This window comes from Varanus komodoensis, unplaced genomic scaffold (genome assembly GCF_004798865.1).
Source record: "Varanus komodoensis strain SLA01 unplaced genomic scaffold, ASM479886v1 scaffold5, whole genome shotgun sequence".
Classification (NCBI taxonomy): domain Eukaryota; kingdom Metazoa; phylum Chordata; class Lepidosauria; order Squamata; family Varanidae; genus Varanus; species Varanus komodoensis.
Window position 1 is genome coordinate 42,564,079 of NW_025336087.1, and position 15,923 is coordinate 42,580,001.

Genomic DNA, 15,923 nt, shown 5'->3' on the forward strand with positions numbered 1-15,923 from the left:
TGGCCATACCATTGGGGACCTGGACAGGCCATATACTTACTTCTTTTCTCCTCCCATTTCATTTTTCAGAAGAGGCAGAGTATACCTTATGATCAGACTGGTTCTGGAAAGATGTGATGTTCAATGCTGATATAGATGTGAAGAACTTAACTTACAAATGTTTGCTCAATAAAAAGTTGTATTTGCATCTTATTCATAGTTGTACTTCTAGTACCTGAGACTAAAAGTCCACTAAGATTGCTGGAAAAGAATTTTTTGATGGAAAGCAGGAGTAGATTTTGAATGAAAAGACTGAAGACCTTGATTCTGGTACAAATCACAATTTCCTGGGCTAAACATGCACATAGGCAGGCCCTTTTCTTTAATTCTTAGCATATGTCTTTCCCCTCAACCCATGTGTGAGCTAGTATTTTGCACCTGGATCCATCTGACAGATCTCAGGGGCCAGTTAAAATGCAAACTAGATGCCACAAACCCAAAGGCTGCCCACCCTTGAAACAGTGTAAAACATATGATTCTCCTATGAGCATCAGTTATCAGATGGAGGATAATTAGTAGTTTGCACAGATTTCAGTGGTTATATTCAAAGGGTTCTAATAAAAGGAGGTTTTCTCTTTATATTAGGTTAGGAAATGAGAAAATTGTAGGTAGCTCTTCATCTGATTTACACTGAACAAAATATGCCAGATCTTTCCATTAACTAGGATTAGTTGAAATGCATTTTTGAACCTATACATTTCAAGTGCTTTTAAAAAATTAAAATATCAAGTGCTGGAAATATTTTGATAAAGGTTTGAAATCCTCTTAGAAACATCACTGCAATGATCTCACAACTGAATTCAATCACAGCAGTCTCTTTTTACTGCATCATCTTTCTTTTACTTCCACCAGAAGGTAATTACTGTGTGTTCCACCCTATGATAGCCTTCTGCTCAAAACACATCTGTTACACATTTACAGGCTAAGTGGTTCAACATGCTGGTAAGGAAATATTGTGTGTTTGATGTACTCCAAATCTTGTTTTGATTCCCAATTGACAACTGAGTGGAGGGCTATTACCAGAGGTAGCAAATTTGACTTCAGATTCAGCTAAGAGGCAGAAATTATCTTCACAATGAAGTACCACTGTTTCTCTATAGACAATATGAACAGGTATACCTCAAATCATAATTGTTATCACGGCACACACTGTAAATCACAACTACCCTTGAATCATTTTGTTATTTTGAATTATGACAGCAGGCATCCACTCTACTGTGGCTGGCTTCGATTAAGAGTATCTGGGCTTATTACATGATATGTGGAATGTTTGAAGACGAGTCAAACTAGTCAGGAGCAAGCAACCAACTGGCTGTGATTCACACATCATAAAAGCTGGCTTCAAAATCCTGTGCTTGACCAGCAAGGTGCCAATTATAAGGTATGTAAATACAGAGAGATTAGGTAACCATTAAACAACCAAAATAAAAGTAAAACCCACTACTTATTTTAAAACTTTTATATACCACCTTTTATCCCTTTTGGATTTCCAAGTTATATCCAACTAATTTACATCACAGGAAAAATAAAAAACAGAACACACAGATTTTTTAATACAAACAATGACAGATTAAAATGCCTGGGTAAATAAAAATGTTTTTGCCATTTGCCAAACAACTTGCACTTTGGGCAAAAAAATCTATGTATTCATAATGCAATACAACTCCTTCTCCACCACTTAAAATTAATCTCATATTTTCCAAAAATCACAGAGTACAATCCTAACCTCCTCAGTGCTGATGGCTAGAGTGGTTAGGATGGTATGTGGGTTTCTCTCTGCTGTTTTTCAACCCAGAGCTTTAATTCTTTCTAATATTCTGTAATGATGCAGACCATTGTATCTCCTGATAACCTGATGTCCGTTGGTCATGCCTTCAAACTAAATTATTTCTTTTGAAACTGGACATTTCAGCTGGGGCAGAATTCAGCATCCTATGTAACTGAGTGACTCTCTAAGCATATTCTATCAGAGCTCCAATATCTGCATATTCCCTTATTGTCTTCCAGGCACATTTCAAGATGCTGGTTTTAAACTATACTACTCTAAACAATTCACACCAGAACTCAGAGATGGTTTCCTTACATATATTCCATTATGCTAGCTGAGATCAGCCAAGAATAACCTCTTATCACTTGTGATAAACAGAACTCCCGCATACAGTGTTAGACTGTTGCTCATCTATCTGCATAGCCTAGCTCCCCAAAGTTTCAGAACAGTCTTTCCCTGGAGATGCCAGGGACTGCACATGGGATTTTCTGCATGAAAACCATATGTTCTACCAGTGATCTATGGCTCTTCCCTGTATATCAGGGAAATATATATCAGTTCATACAGCAAAGGTGTGAAAAGACTTATGATGAAGCGCCCTCCCTGAAGCTCTTTCCAAAGCCGTACAAGGCTATCTCTTTTGGGTGGTCTGTTAGAACTCAGAGTGAAATTGCTTAAGCTGAATGATGGAATTTTAATTATAGAATTTAATTCTATTTGGCTCAGGCACTTTATGCTTTTTCTTATTCACCCTGAGCCCTTGAGATAAGGAGGGCTATACATATACATTAAAGACTTTTAATCCTTTCTCCACATACTTCCATGCCTCTCATCCACTCTACTCATTCTCTCAGTCTCATGTCTCCCTTTTCACTGTGGTGAAATCATACAGTCACCAAATCACATTGTATCTATATAAAAACCACAAAAAACCTCCCTTAGCTACAATAGCTCTCTTGCCTTTTCATATTTCATAACTTCCACTCTTGATGCTGATTTCACCAAGGTTCACAATTTTCATATCATGCAGGAAGTGTGAACCGTTATTGCACTAGTCATTCCACCATCACCGGTTCTTTACAACATCTCAAGCCACCCTCAATCTGAGGCAGTTACATGAGTGGCTGAGAATGTACTGAGTACTAAAAAGATGAAACTGTTTTGAATGGAAGTTATTAGGTGTTCCTTATGTTTGAAGAAGAGTAACCATGCTTTACTGAGCCAAACTATGAACTTTAAAGACTGCCTCTAGGCAAGTCCTTTTAAAATCTTAGCCAGCATCTGGACCCCACTGGAGTTAATGTCCTAACTAGATACTGGCTGGTTTTTCTCTATGATGAATACAACAAAGGGCCTTTGTTTTGCTTCTGACTGTGCTACTAATACATAAAGAACGCTCAAAAATAGTAAGTTTACTATCTCTGTCCTATATTAGAAGTAAGCTGCTGTTACCATTTAGGTGGGTTCTTACCTATTTCTAATGATTTCTAGCCATTACAAGAATAAATTATTTACAAAGATGCACATATCTTAGCAGAATGTTGTCCATTTTTCACTTGTGAACACCTCCCCCTGCTTCTGCCACAAACATACTGGACCTTTAAAGTCCATCTAAGTTGTCCTATGTTAGCTTTTCTGCAAAATACAGAAACTCCAAATTATCTGTTTACAGTTAACCTTCAAAACCCCCAATTTTCTTTTCAGAATTAAGCATTGATTAAGGAATTGGATTGCCCTCTTTTTTGGAAGCCAACATATCTTTGCTGGTTTGTTCATTTTTGTTTTATTTTCCATTTTTTAATTCATTATAACTATTAAAACTGTGGAAGTTTGCTTTTAGTACTTTTTACTTTTCTTATTTATAATTTCTGGTTTTTTTTTTTTTTCTATTTTACTTTAAAGTCTATGTGAGGTTCAGGAAACAGACGTTTCCCTGGAACTCTTCAATTTTTCTGTACTATCTTAATTATCCATATAACATATTCAAACATATAATATTGGTAAATTTGTTAATATTTGTATCTTAGAAGGGGCAAACATTTTCCATTTTTCTATGTTTAATGTGTCAAGATATTACAGAAACCAAAAAAGTAGAATAAAGTACTTTCGATATTAAAACATCATAATGCTGATGTGGCTTTTCTACAAAAAAAATCACCTGTGGCTTTAGAAGCAATTTGCAGAGAAAAAAATGAGTGGGAGGGGTATATGTAATGGATACTTCCAAGAAGGTTTAAAGGGACTACAATTTTAAACCACAAGAAACTTTACTTTTCAGTTCAACAGCTTATTAGTGATGCTGGAGGCCACATTTTATTTTGGTTGGAAACTATAATGACAAACTAATTGCTTTGATTATATTATGATCTTTTTAAATATATATTTTATATATTTTATTTCTATACTGCCTAATAGGCAGTGCTCTCTGGGTGGTTTACAACAACACATAAAATACAATAAAAATACATGTAACAATAAGACATCATAAAATCTGACTTGAAAATTCAAAAGTTGAATTTAAAACAAAATTTAAACTACAACACCTAGCACAAATTAAAACAGCAAGATCTGTTATACAGCTGACATAAAGTCCCAGTAAGCTATTTAATGGTATGGGCCTAAATAATGACGTTCCAGTTACAATTCATGAATGTTTCAGTGTGCTGGTTGTGGTGATTTGATTGTGGAATGGTGCTTTAATGAGTTTCTAGATCATTTGTTGGACAGAAATGCACCATCCCTAAGAAGCATATGTGATTGAATTTGCTTGATGGACACTTTGAATGCTTTGCATCCTTATGAAAGGGAGTTATTTTGTCTCTTCATCACAATGGATTTGATTAGATTTTTATTTTATTTTTTTGTTTTCTACATTGTTGCTACATTACATAAATTTGGTAGCATCAGCCCAGTCTGTCTGCCATTTGTATTTTCAGATTCTCCTAAGCCCCTGATTCTCTGACACTTGGATGGTTTTCTTCGAACTGATTAGATACTTTAAAAAGCCATTTTGCAGAATTAACTGAGTATTTTAAAATCAATGAAAGTACAGATGATACAGATGAGAGGCCGATATAAAGCTTCTATATAGGACCGTATTATTGCTTATGCTTCCTATAAAAAATTAAAAATGCAACCAATATCTTTGAATGAGAAGTTGAGATCTCATAACTCAGTATACAATTTCTCCAACTGCACAACTTTACTTAGAGCTACAGAACGTTAAACATGAATGGAACAATATCATTTCATGGCAGGAATCTGCTTTAACCAGCTTGCAGCAAGAAAATAGTGGGCTTCCTAGTAAGAGTTTGGCACATTTTAAAGCAGAACAAACAAAGTATTATTTTTACCATTAAAGGTTAGGAAGATTTGAACCATACTTCCTGTTAAGATATACTTCCACAATTTTTCAAGTTTTATGTGGATTTGTGTAGGATATTTAAAGAAAATAATGTCAATATTAAAATGCTGACAGTAATTTTGCCTGATAAATTACAAGTTATCACTACACTTCTTCAAGCTGAATTGACAAGGAGCTGACAATCTTAGATTAGTTGCAGCTAAGATTGCTTTAAATACTAGTAAAACTGAGGAAGATGGTACTATTTCTTCAGATGCTGAAAAGGCCTTTGACAAAGTTCACTGGAAATTTATGCTGAGAAAATTCCGCTTTTCTGCAGAATTTTCATATTTAAACCGCCCCCTCCGCCCACCCAACTCACTAGAGTCAAGACGAATTAGTCGTTTCTCAGCCTCTTTTATACTTGGGAGAGAGATAATAGACAAGGATGTCTACTTTTTCCATTTATATTAATTTATGTTTGACATCCCTCACATGTGCTATTAGACAAAATGGTACTATTCACAGATTTGGGTATGATTGTTTATAATACAGAATTATTATGTTGGTGGCTGTTACTGTTTCACTCAAAATTCACGTTATTGGCTATCATTGAATTTATACCCTGCCTTTTTCTTCTTGTGAGGTAGTCAAGGAGGCCTACATTGTTTTATTTTATTCTCAGAACAACAGTCTTGTGTGGTAGGTTAGGCTGACTTATTATTTGTAACTCAGATGTTTGTAACCCAGGGACTTCCTGTATGTTGATTCACAATTTATGTGTATACATTAATTGGTGAATATGTAGATGCACATAATCTTAAAGGTGAATAGAATAGGGAACTGGGTGGTGCCATTTTGACTAATCAATAGAATATTGGTTTTGCATCTGTGCCAGAAGAGTCTATGGCTCTTAGGTTACATCATATTCAAGAAAAACTTCTCTTTTATGTTTATTTGATACCACAATATCTTTTAAATAAAAGTATACCTAAGTCTACTAACTGCTGGAAACGTTATATTACTAATGCTTTACTTATCCAGTTGCCTCTTTTAGGATGGAGGTTACAGTATGGATAAAGTTAATATTAAAATGTTCTTTAATATTTACAGACACTTATGTTCAGTTAAATTATTTACTTCTGTATGACATTTACCACAAAGACAATGCAGATTTGACAGCTAAATACTGATCTTACAACCCTAGAAAGATAAATGTCCACTTTTTAATTCACATTAAAAATTAATAAAAGTGAAACCGCATGAAGCAGCCTTTTCTTTTAGTACTACTTCTCAAAGACCAATGTCCTATCACACATTGCTCTAATGCTGCATTGATATTTCACATCTAGAAAACACATCATGGGTAGAAGGAATAAGTAGGGGCAAACCTTAACTGCTTACCCAGACACTTCATTGCAACTCAAAAGACCAGCAAAGTGTCCGCAATACCCAAAGGTACAAAGTACATGGTTGCATAGTAATCATGGGGTAAAATACATTGTCTCTATCAGGATTCCCCAACCTAATTATCTCTTGCTGTGCTGAACTATAACTCATAGGGTTATAGTTTATTTATTTATTTGTGATATTTATATGCCGTCTATTGCAAAAGCCTCAGGATGGCTTACATAAATAAAATACAAATATCAATATAAATAAATTATAACAAAATATCAACATAAAAATCAACATAAACAAATTGAGTTCAAGTGTAGTCCAACACACCTGAGCAGCATGCTGGTCTGAATCCAGAAAAGCAAAGTAAGCACTTTCTCTGTTATTTCTGAAGTGTGTTCTGGGGACATTGGAATCTGCCTTATGCTGAGTCATACCTTTGGTCCATATGGCCCATATGGCCCAGTACTGTCAACATAGACTGGAAGCAGATAAAGAGGCCTAAAAAGAAAGAAATGGGAGCTTTACATGTTTCCAATGTGCAGCAAGCGCTGTGAATATACGTATGTCACAGAGCAAAAGAACAAAAGGAAGTGATGGAAACCACAGCCGTGGAGTTGCAAGCCAGTGTTCTACTCTTTTTAACACACACACACACACACACACACTCACAAGATGTTGGCAGCACTATCCTAAGCATCACCAAAATTAACCCCACCCTTCCTTTCAGTTTCTATTGAAGGTCTGGAAGCAGGAGTGGTTGCCTCTGATTTTTTTTTTAAGTAAGTAATCAGGATTCTCTTTCCATATAAAAGCCCATAGTAAATTAAAAGCATAAGGTGATGATACATACAAGGCATCTAAGTAAGATTTCAAAGGAGGGTTTTTCTTAAAAAGGCGTCGGCAGGTCTTGAAAGAAAATGCTGCTGAATCTGCAGTGGCGGCTGCTGGAAAATACAACCTCAAGCCTCTAATTAAGCCATTCTGCAAAAGAAGTACCATCATTTCTTCCTACTCTGAAATACGGGATAACCCCCACCCCCAAGTAAGAGATGGTACTTTGGCACATTAAAAATGAAGTAGCTACAAGGCTAATGAGTAACAGACTTGCCAATGTACATGGGAACGCATATACATACGCACACACAAATATCCCAAATTTAAAGATAATGACTGAAAATTTATGGCTGTTTCCTTTCCTGGCAGACACAAGTACAATGAGAATTCTCAGAACAGCAGCTCTTTTGTGCCAGCATGCTATGTTATGTTTATACTACTCCACATTTGCCAGATGATTACATATATACATAGCATAGCACCCTTTCTGCACCGACCTAATACATACAGCAATAAAGCAGCTCTGGAACACAGGGCTGTATCTGAACTGAAATTGCTCCATTGTTACAATAAGGAGTGACAAGAATGCAAAGCACAGAATATCCTGCACAATTAAACAGAAGGACCAATCCATGATATTTATTCCACTGTTAACTTATACTTAGTGTCAAAATTCATCAGATTATACACAGGTGATTATATCTTTACACTGATAGCAGCAAACAAACAATTATTACTGTCCTTCTTTTCATTCCTTCCTTGCAACTGAGACATAGGCAATTTGAAGTTATTTGAGTATGTCCTTTGAATATATTTACCTATACAAAGGGGTGTATTCACACATACTTGTCTTAGGTTTTAATTGAATTTAACTCATGCTAAGATTGCTTTACTTTCGTTTCATTCATGTAGTTATTTCTGCTTTAATTATTCCCTATTTGCACTGTACCTTGCAAACAATTCATGCTACAAATGGCCATTCTTTTGTCTGAAAGAGCAATATATTAGCTTGAACAAATACTGCACACAAAGACCAAAGCAAGTCAAATCAAACCACAATTTGAAGGGTTTCCTCTGCCCCAACAGTCCTCAAGGAGTATTTAAATACTTTGTTTTCTCCAAAGAAAATAAATGTGTAAGCAAACATTAGTCTGCTCAGAGATTTTAACCCTTCTTCTATACGGATGTAATGACATAGATCAATTTTATCATGGTGACTGTATCTGTATTTTACTGAAACAAAGCAGTGAGCGAAAGAAGATTCTTCTTATTTACAAAACAGTGCTATTAATAATTTTTCAGCTGCTAAAATATGGAGAAGCTCAAAGCATATTTTCTCAGGATATAACCTTTCAAATAATCCTATACCAGCAGTATCCATATTGGCATTAAAACTTCTGAATCTCTTTATAAGCATGTAGACAATGCCTCCACATTCATAAACATCCTCCTTACCCTTATTAGATCTCCACTGAGAATGTCTATTTTGTGCTCCTTTTAATGCTTTCCCTGAATAGCCCTTTTGTGTCTGCAGAGCCCAAGAAACATAGCTGCTGGTCTATGTGAATCATTTGTAACATCCATTAACTGTACAGATAGATTCCTCCAGGGTGCTCAGAATCAAAGCTGGACTTCTTTCACTTAACAGGCCACCCTCACCCTGAGACAACACCTTCTATAATTTAGTGGCCTTATGTTTTACATGTGTTCCCATAAATCAGCCAGCAAAGCATACTACAAACACCAGTGAAATAGTGAATAGCAATATGTGCTCTTCTATGGATAACATGTATTCCTGAGAGAGAGATTGGTAGCCATGCCTACTGCATCTCAGTAAATGACATATATTGAAGCAGATGAGTAGCTGTCTCTGTTTCAGAATCATCAAAAACACCATGGAAGTGGTTTATAGTTACAACTTCCTAATGTTAGATACTTGACTCATGGCATACTACTGCTGGCCTAGCATCTCCCAAAGCACTGCAGATAGTTTCTTTGGTAAATATGCACAGAAAAGTGGAAAATATCCATACCTGGCCATCCCAAGACTGCAAAAGTTAGATGGGACAATCAAAACATCAAGCCTGGAAAAGGGATGAGTACCCAGCAGATTATAAGCAGCTGAGAGGCACTGGGGAATCAGCTGGGTCAGAATATCTTCACTAGATTTCATCAGGCACAGTGGAACAAAGATGCGATGCGGAATAACAACCTGGGAAGCAGCAGCAGGATCTTGAAAACGGCACAGATATGGCACATGACCGCAAGCTTGTCCCAACAACCTGGCAGTTACAAACAATACATTGATTGAGTTGATTTTTTTAAACAATTGAGGCTCTCAACATACTATCATGACTTGCTTGTTGATGGTCTTTGCTTTTATTACAGCATATCAGCAGTAGCTCATTTGGATCAGGAAAACAATTTCATGTGGGACAGAAGGGACTTTCAAATATAGATAGGAATTTAGTGTGCATGAAGATAAAAGTGTTCTAGAGAAGGTTCAATATAAGATACCTTCCCTCATTCCGGTACCCTCCAAATCTGTTGGATTGCAGCTCCAAAGCATATAGAGTATGACCATACTGACCCAGAATGATGGGAGTTGCAGTCCAACACATCTGGAGGGCATCCAGAGGAAGGCTGATCCAAAGCATATCATTTGGCTCATACTGAGGAGCTAACTCAGGGGCATAATTCAGTTGTTGAGATAATTCCCTATCATTTCATGTTGGTCCAGTGACAAGTGGCTTGGCTGACTTGCTTGAGTCTAGAGCGAATTGCTGTGCAGGAATCTTTCTGCTACACAACCAGTTTCCAGATATTGTCACATTTACCTTCCTGTCATCTTGGAAAATATGCTTTTATAGTTTCGTTTTAAAAAATCACACATGTACGAAAACAGAACAGGAATAATGGCATTAAAATGTCCAATACCATTCAAGATTTCCAGGTGCTACCAATTCCTATGCTACCAATCCAAAAATATGATGTAATTATTTAGTAAGAAAAAAATAATGGAAAAGAGCAGTAGGAAAACACAGGAAGGTTACATATACAAAAGAAGTATGTTTGGACACAGTCTTTAACCCAAATATATGCTGTGAACAAGGCAGCGCAATTACACAATAAAAGTTTCATCTGGTAGCATTCCATCTGTAAGTTGATATTTGAGGGCCTGTGATTAATGTGCTATACACTAAACCATGTGGTCCTCACAGAGTTATGGTTAATAATGGAACACTTCAAATACAAGGAAAAATATACAAAGAATAAAATGATGGGTAAAAGAGAAAATAGCAAAAATCATAAGGCAAAATGCATTTTAATCAGTTGGCTATGAAATCCTTCACAGATTATACAAATGTTTTCCCTCTTATTTTCTACTACAACTCTTTGGGTTGTCTAGGTTCCAACAGAAATTAAAGCTTTGAGAATGGGGCTTGCCTCATGACACTGTAGACTGACACATTACTGTAGACTATATGGTAGATATTGTTATATTTGTTCTATTGCTGTATATTTATTTTTGAATTGTATCTGGAATTTATTGAAAACTGTATTTGAAATCCCAATGTATTTGGAAATGTAAACTGCCCAGAGAAACTCATGGGCTAGTACAGAAGCAGAATAATAATAATAATACAACAACAATAACAACCACCACCATCACCACCACCAAGAGAATCTGGTATTTACAACTCACGGTACAAATAATAATAATAATTATGTCCCACCCAAGTTTTACTGCATGGATCCATACTTGTATTTCAGTGCAGATATGCTTTTTAGTGTTTTAAGGTAACAGATAAGCACTCTTCTATTGTAGATTCTTTCATCCCAGGAGTATAGAATTTAAGTTACAGCTTTTCTTCCCAGGTTTACAATTTTATCAGTAGCCAAACACAGTGCCAAAGGAAGAATTATTACAACATGTTCCTTTTTAGAATTGCCGCCATACTCTGGATGTACCAGGAACTAACCACTACAAATATAGTGGTGTTGGTTTCTTTACAATGGAAAAGAAATAGGAGTGGACTGTGAGCTCACATGCTTTCTCCATCTCTCTTCCACCTATTTTTTCCTCCTCCATCTCTTTGATAGCCTCCATTGGGATTTGCTGATCCACTCCAAATCCTTGTGAAGATGTGAACATGGGGTTTTGTTGATGCAGATACAATACAAAAGCAGTGGCAGATAACCAAGGTCCCTCCAGATATTTTAGACTGAAACCCTAATGGTTCTTGAATATGGCCATGCTGGCTGGGGTGAATGGGGATTGTAGTCTGAAACGGCTGGAGAATACCAGGTTGCCTGCCTATGGAACTGAAACATAGCTAATGTTGGCAAAGGAAGGGTGATGGAATGCACAGTGTACTCCTGTTCCCCTAGCTATGGATAAGGGACATTAGTAGTTACATCTTCAGCAAGGACATAGCTGTTTATTGGCTGAAAAATGTGGGATAATACATTTGTAATGTGTGAATGCTCTGAACAATATTCCTATTCTTTAATAGTACACAGAAAATACTAACAGGAATGTATTTTGAACTCCTCTGAAGAAAATTTCACCATGAAATTGCTAATCTGTTACAGACTCAAAAAACATGAGACACAAATATACTGCTAACAGCACCATGGATTTCTGTTGAACAATTAACTGTACCAATATGTGAACTAACTAGTACTGTTAGCAACTGCATACCTCAAAAAGAGTTGAGCTCAAAAAACTGAAAGAACAAAAAACATCACTAGGAGGAAGACATATCATTACTCCTATATGAAGAGAGTGTGAAACAAAACAAAGTTGCAGGCTCAGAAAGTAGACTTATATGGAGAGAGAGAGATGGCAGATCACAAAATATGAAACAGAAATAGCTATCTAACCAGATTTGCAAAACTGGAACTAAGGAGCACCGGCCTTCCTTAAATATGACCCTTAAAGTATTTTTTTCATGCAAAATGAGTAGTTTGAAATTTTGAATCTTTCATTAGTCCAGAGAGAGAGAGAGAGAGAGAGGGAGGGAGGGAGGGAGGGAGGGAGGGAGGGAAAGTCCTTAAAATAACTATTACAAGAGTGTTAACCTGAATCTTTTGACCAGTTTTCCCAACTCAATGCCTTCTAAATGTATTGTCTACAAATCCTACCGATCCCATGCTAGTTCAGGATAGTAAAAAACTGTAGTCCAAAACATCTGGAGGTACCAAGTTTGCAAAGGCTGGTCTTCAACAATCCCAATTTGTCCTAAATTTCAGCAATGCCACTAGGTCATCTGTGACCACACAGACATTGACTGCAGTGTTTGGAACTTGTAAAAACAAGTAAGATTCATAATGGACAAAAAAGGATGTAAGAGCCTGGCATTTTTAGGAGTTCAATTTTCAAACACTTCAGCTAAAACAAATTCATGCGGAAACCAATTTCATTACTCAAAGAACACTTTCTTTCTGTATAAGCAACACACCCTTGCCCATCCTCACCCATTGGACTAATTCCTCTTATATGGCTTCCCTCTGCTTTGATTAAACATGTTCTGCTATTGTTCCTTGACTCTGATGACTCATTTTCTTGTATAACTGAAGAAATGGAATGTTCTCTAAAGTACATATTTTTCAACTGTAATCACCAACCTGACATCCGCCTTTGAGAACAGCGGAAAGAATCCATCATTCCTCTGAACATCAGTTGCACACATTTTTCTTTTAACTTCAGCCCAGCATCCAACAGCAATAGTGAAGGTAGATGCTGGCATTGGCATGGTGACATAATAAAACCAACTTAATGCACCTATGAAGAAAAGAACATATATTATTCACTGCATCTCACTTGAGCTAGTAAAACTCAAGAGTTACTCCCTGATTCAGGTAGCCTAAGGGTTAGGTGTGTTTTCAAGTTCAGCCATAAGGCAGGGTGCTATCCAATTAAGTCTTCACACTGATTGAACTGGATGGGGAAGCAGGGTGGGGAAGGGTGCAATTCTCCTTCCAGCTCATTCGTGCACCCTCAAAATCTGTTCCGGGATCTCAGTGATGAGAAGGAAAGAGAAGAAAGTCCTAATACACTAGAGGACATTTGCTTTCCCAACATGGTATTTCACCCAGTTTTCAAAACATTATATTCTATACTCTTTCTCCAGGGGAAACCTCTGCTCATTGGCCACATTTAGCCCATCAGCTTCTTTCCCAGTCAACCTTATCTGCAGCTATCAAAGATTCTTCCTACTTTCTCCTGAAGAGCTGATCTCTGATCAGCTGTTTATTGGAAATAAGAACTCTCTCCTACACAATACTGTGAATGGAAGTTGAGAAATACTCTCCTTTGCCACAGCTGACCTGCATGGATCAGTGGAGGACACGTGTGTGTCAGTGAATGAACAGTGTGCATGTTTATGTGGATGGTGTGGCTGCAGTGTGGATGGTGTGTAAGTGAAAAGGCCACATTCACTTTGGGTTCTGACTATCATCACCATTAGCATGCAGTCTCTGAAAGTTTCTTGGATAGCAGTATAGCTTTAGAACCAAAAAGGGTTATCCACCCCTGCTTTGTGGCTATAGTAGACACTAATTTATTCTAATATCCGATATAACAGTGCCAAAGTAACCCTGACATCTAATAAAAACACAGGGTAAAATTCAAGATCACATGAGTATAAGTTTATAGCTTCTTTTCCTCTTACGTTCCTGTACTTTCCATAGAGCATCTCGAAAGGCTCAGGTGGACCTACAGAATACTGTGAAATGCATCTTACCATTCTGAAATGGAAGAGAGGAATTGCCTAATTCACAGACCTTGCACAAATACGCCATCCATCCATCAGGCTATTCCCTTTTCATGCTATAACCTGGTAAGATACATTCTACAATATCCTCACTTCTCTCGGGAAAGTCTTTTGGTTATAGTTTCAAGGACAGGAGAACAAGCGAAAGATCCAGTTCATGAGCTTGCCTGAATCCATTGCAACTAGATTTATTCCAAGGTTAAGCTCTCTAATTCAGCAGAACTGATGTAATATGCTCAGCTTATCACTAAGGATTTCAGTCAAGCGGGACCCCCTTATTAATTACCATTCCTTTGTGTTGTTAGGTTTACACATCAGATGTTACAACTCAAACATTTTCTACCCAGTTGTATTTTGTGTGTGTTGGCTTGTTAAATATGAGATTCAAAGGGCATGGATTCGGTTTACATCTGTAAACACTTTTGAGAACTGTTAAAGAACCAAAGGAGTTCATAATCTGTGGCTGCTAACATGTCAGCACTGCTTTCTTTGAAGTCAAAGTCCCTGTTCGTTCATATATGTTCATCTATTGATGTACCAAATGAAAACTTGCAGTACTTTCCCCTGCCCACTGTTTGATTTTTTTTTAAATACAGAAAAAACCTCACAAATACAAACATCACAATGTTAATAACATGACACAAAAAACCCAACTAATGAATAAATGCAGCCAGAGTGGGTCAATTTGTTTATGTTGAAATTCTGTCATAATTTATTTATATTGATATTTGTATTTTATTTATGTAAGCCGTCCTGAGGCTTTCGCAATAGGACGGCATATAAATCTCACAAATAAATGAGGAAATAATACAGTGCCCCCACCACCCAGGAGACCAATTATACCTCCATTTTAATTAATATATTATAACAATTAATAATATATAATATACTTCAATTATATCCATATCCCGAAACTTGCACTACTGATACAGCTGTTACAGGCCCAACACTGTAGATAGAGGTTTCATACCAGTTCAAGCAAAATGTTTTTTGAACTATAAAGTATTACATAAATTGTAATGATGATCTGAAGTCTCTTCAAACTCAGTCATAGCTTATTATTTCCAAGGCTCTCTATGCAGCAGCTGAACTCATCACCACTGCAAGAAATTTTCATGCTTCTCTCACTTACATGACATCCCTATTGTAGACATCGTTTCCTGAAGTTTTGCCTACTATTATTTGCCTATTTTTCTCTAATTTTAATAACTGCTTATTGTTCTTCCTTCCCTTATTTCCAAGAACACAAAATAAATTAACATAATGGCCTTGCGTCCTGTCCCTGATGTTGTTTTTCTCTCGTCTTTCATTATGCCTTTCAGCCTACTATGTTAAATCTAGTTTCCTCTTACACTTGTTGCTATCTGTTATCTCAATAGTATGCCCTTCTGTGGCTCCCTTGGACATAGCACCACCTAGGGTAGAAATAAAAGAAATATTCAGGGATGCAATGCATATATCCACGTGGCACTGAAATGGTCCAACTTGTACACATAAACATCGACCTGACTTTGGACCGCAACTGGTCTTTCCTACAAAATATAACAAGAAAGAAGTGAAACTCCTCTCCTTAATATGCTAACCTAATGATTTGGGCAGAAATCAGTTTCTACAGCCAAGTTTGCAAGGAAATCTGTATGCAGATTATAAGATTCTAGGCAGTTCACAGGCTATGCCAAATACATAATTCAAAGTAATTATCTTTTTATATTTAAAATAGTGCTAAGTATGATTATTGCATGCTGCATTTATTATTGTG

General features: G+C 36.6%; 1 protein-coding gene across 5 annotated transcripts in view; it reads right to left on the minus strand.

Annotated features, from left to right (window-relative positions):
• Window positions 1-15,923, minus strand: part of LOC123031414 (aminopeptidase O (putative)) — a 197,362-nt gene that overhangs the window by 163,904 nt on the left and 17,535 nt on the right. For all 5 annotated transcript variants that reach the window (XM_044446362.1, XM_044446363.1, XM_044446364.1 and 2 more), the window contains exons 4-5: window positions 13,017-13,173; window positions 9,419-9,667 (exon numbers count right to left, since the gene is read on the minus strand). In XM_044446362.1, coding sequence (XP_044302297.1) covers window positions 9,419-9,667; window positions 13,017-13,173 — 406 coding nt within the window. The remainder of the gene's footprint in view (window positions 1-9,418; window positions 9,668-13,016; window positions 13,174-15,923) is intronic.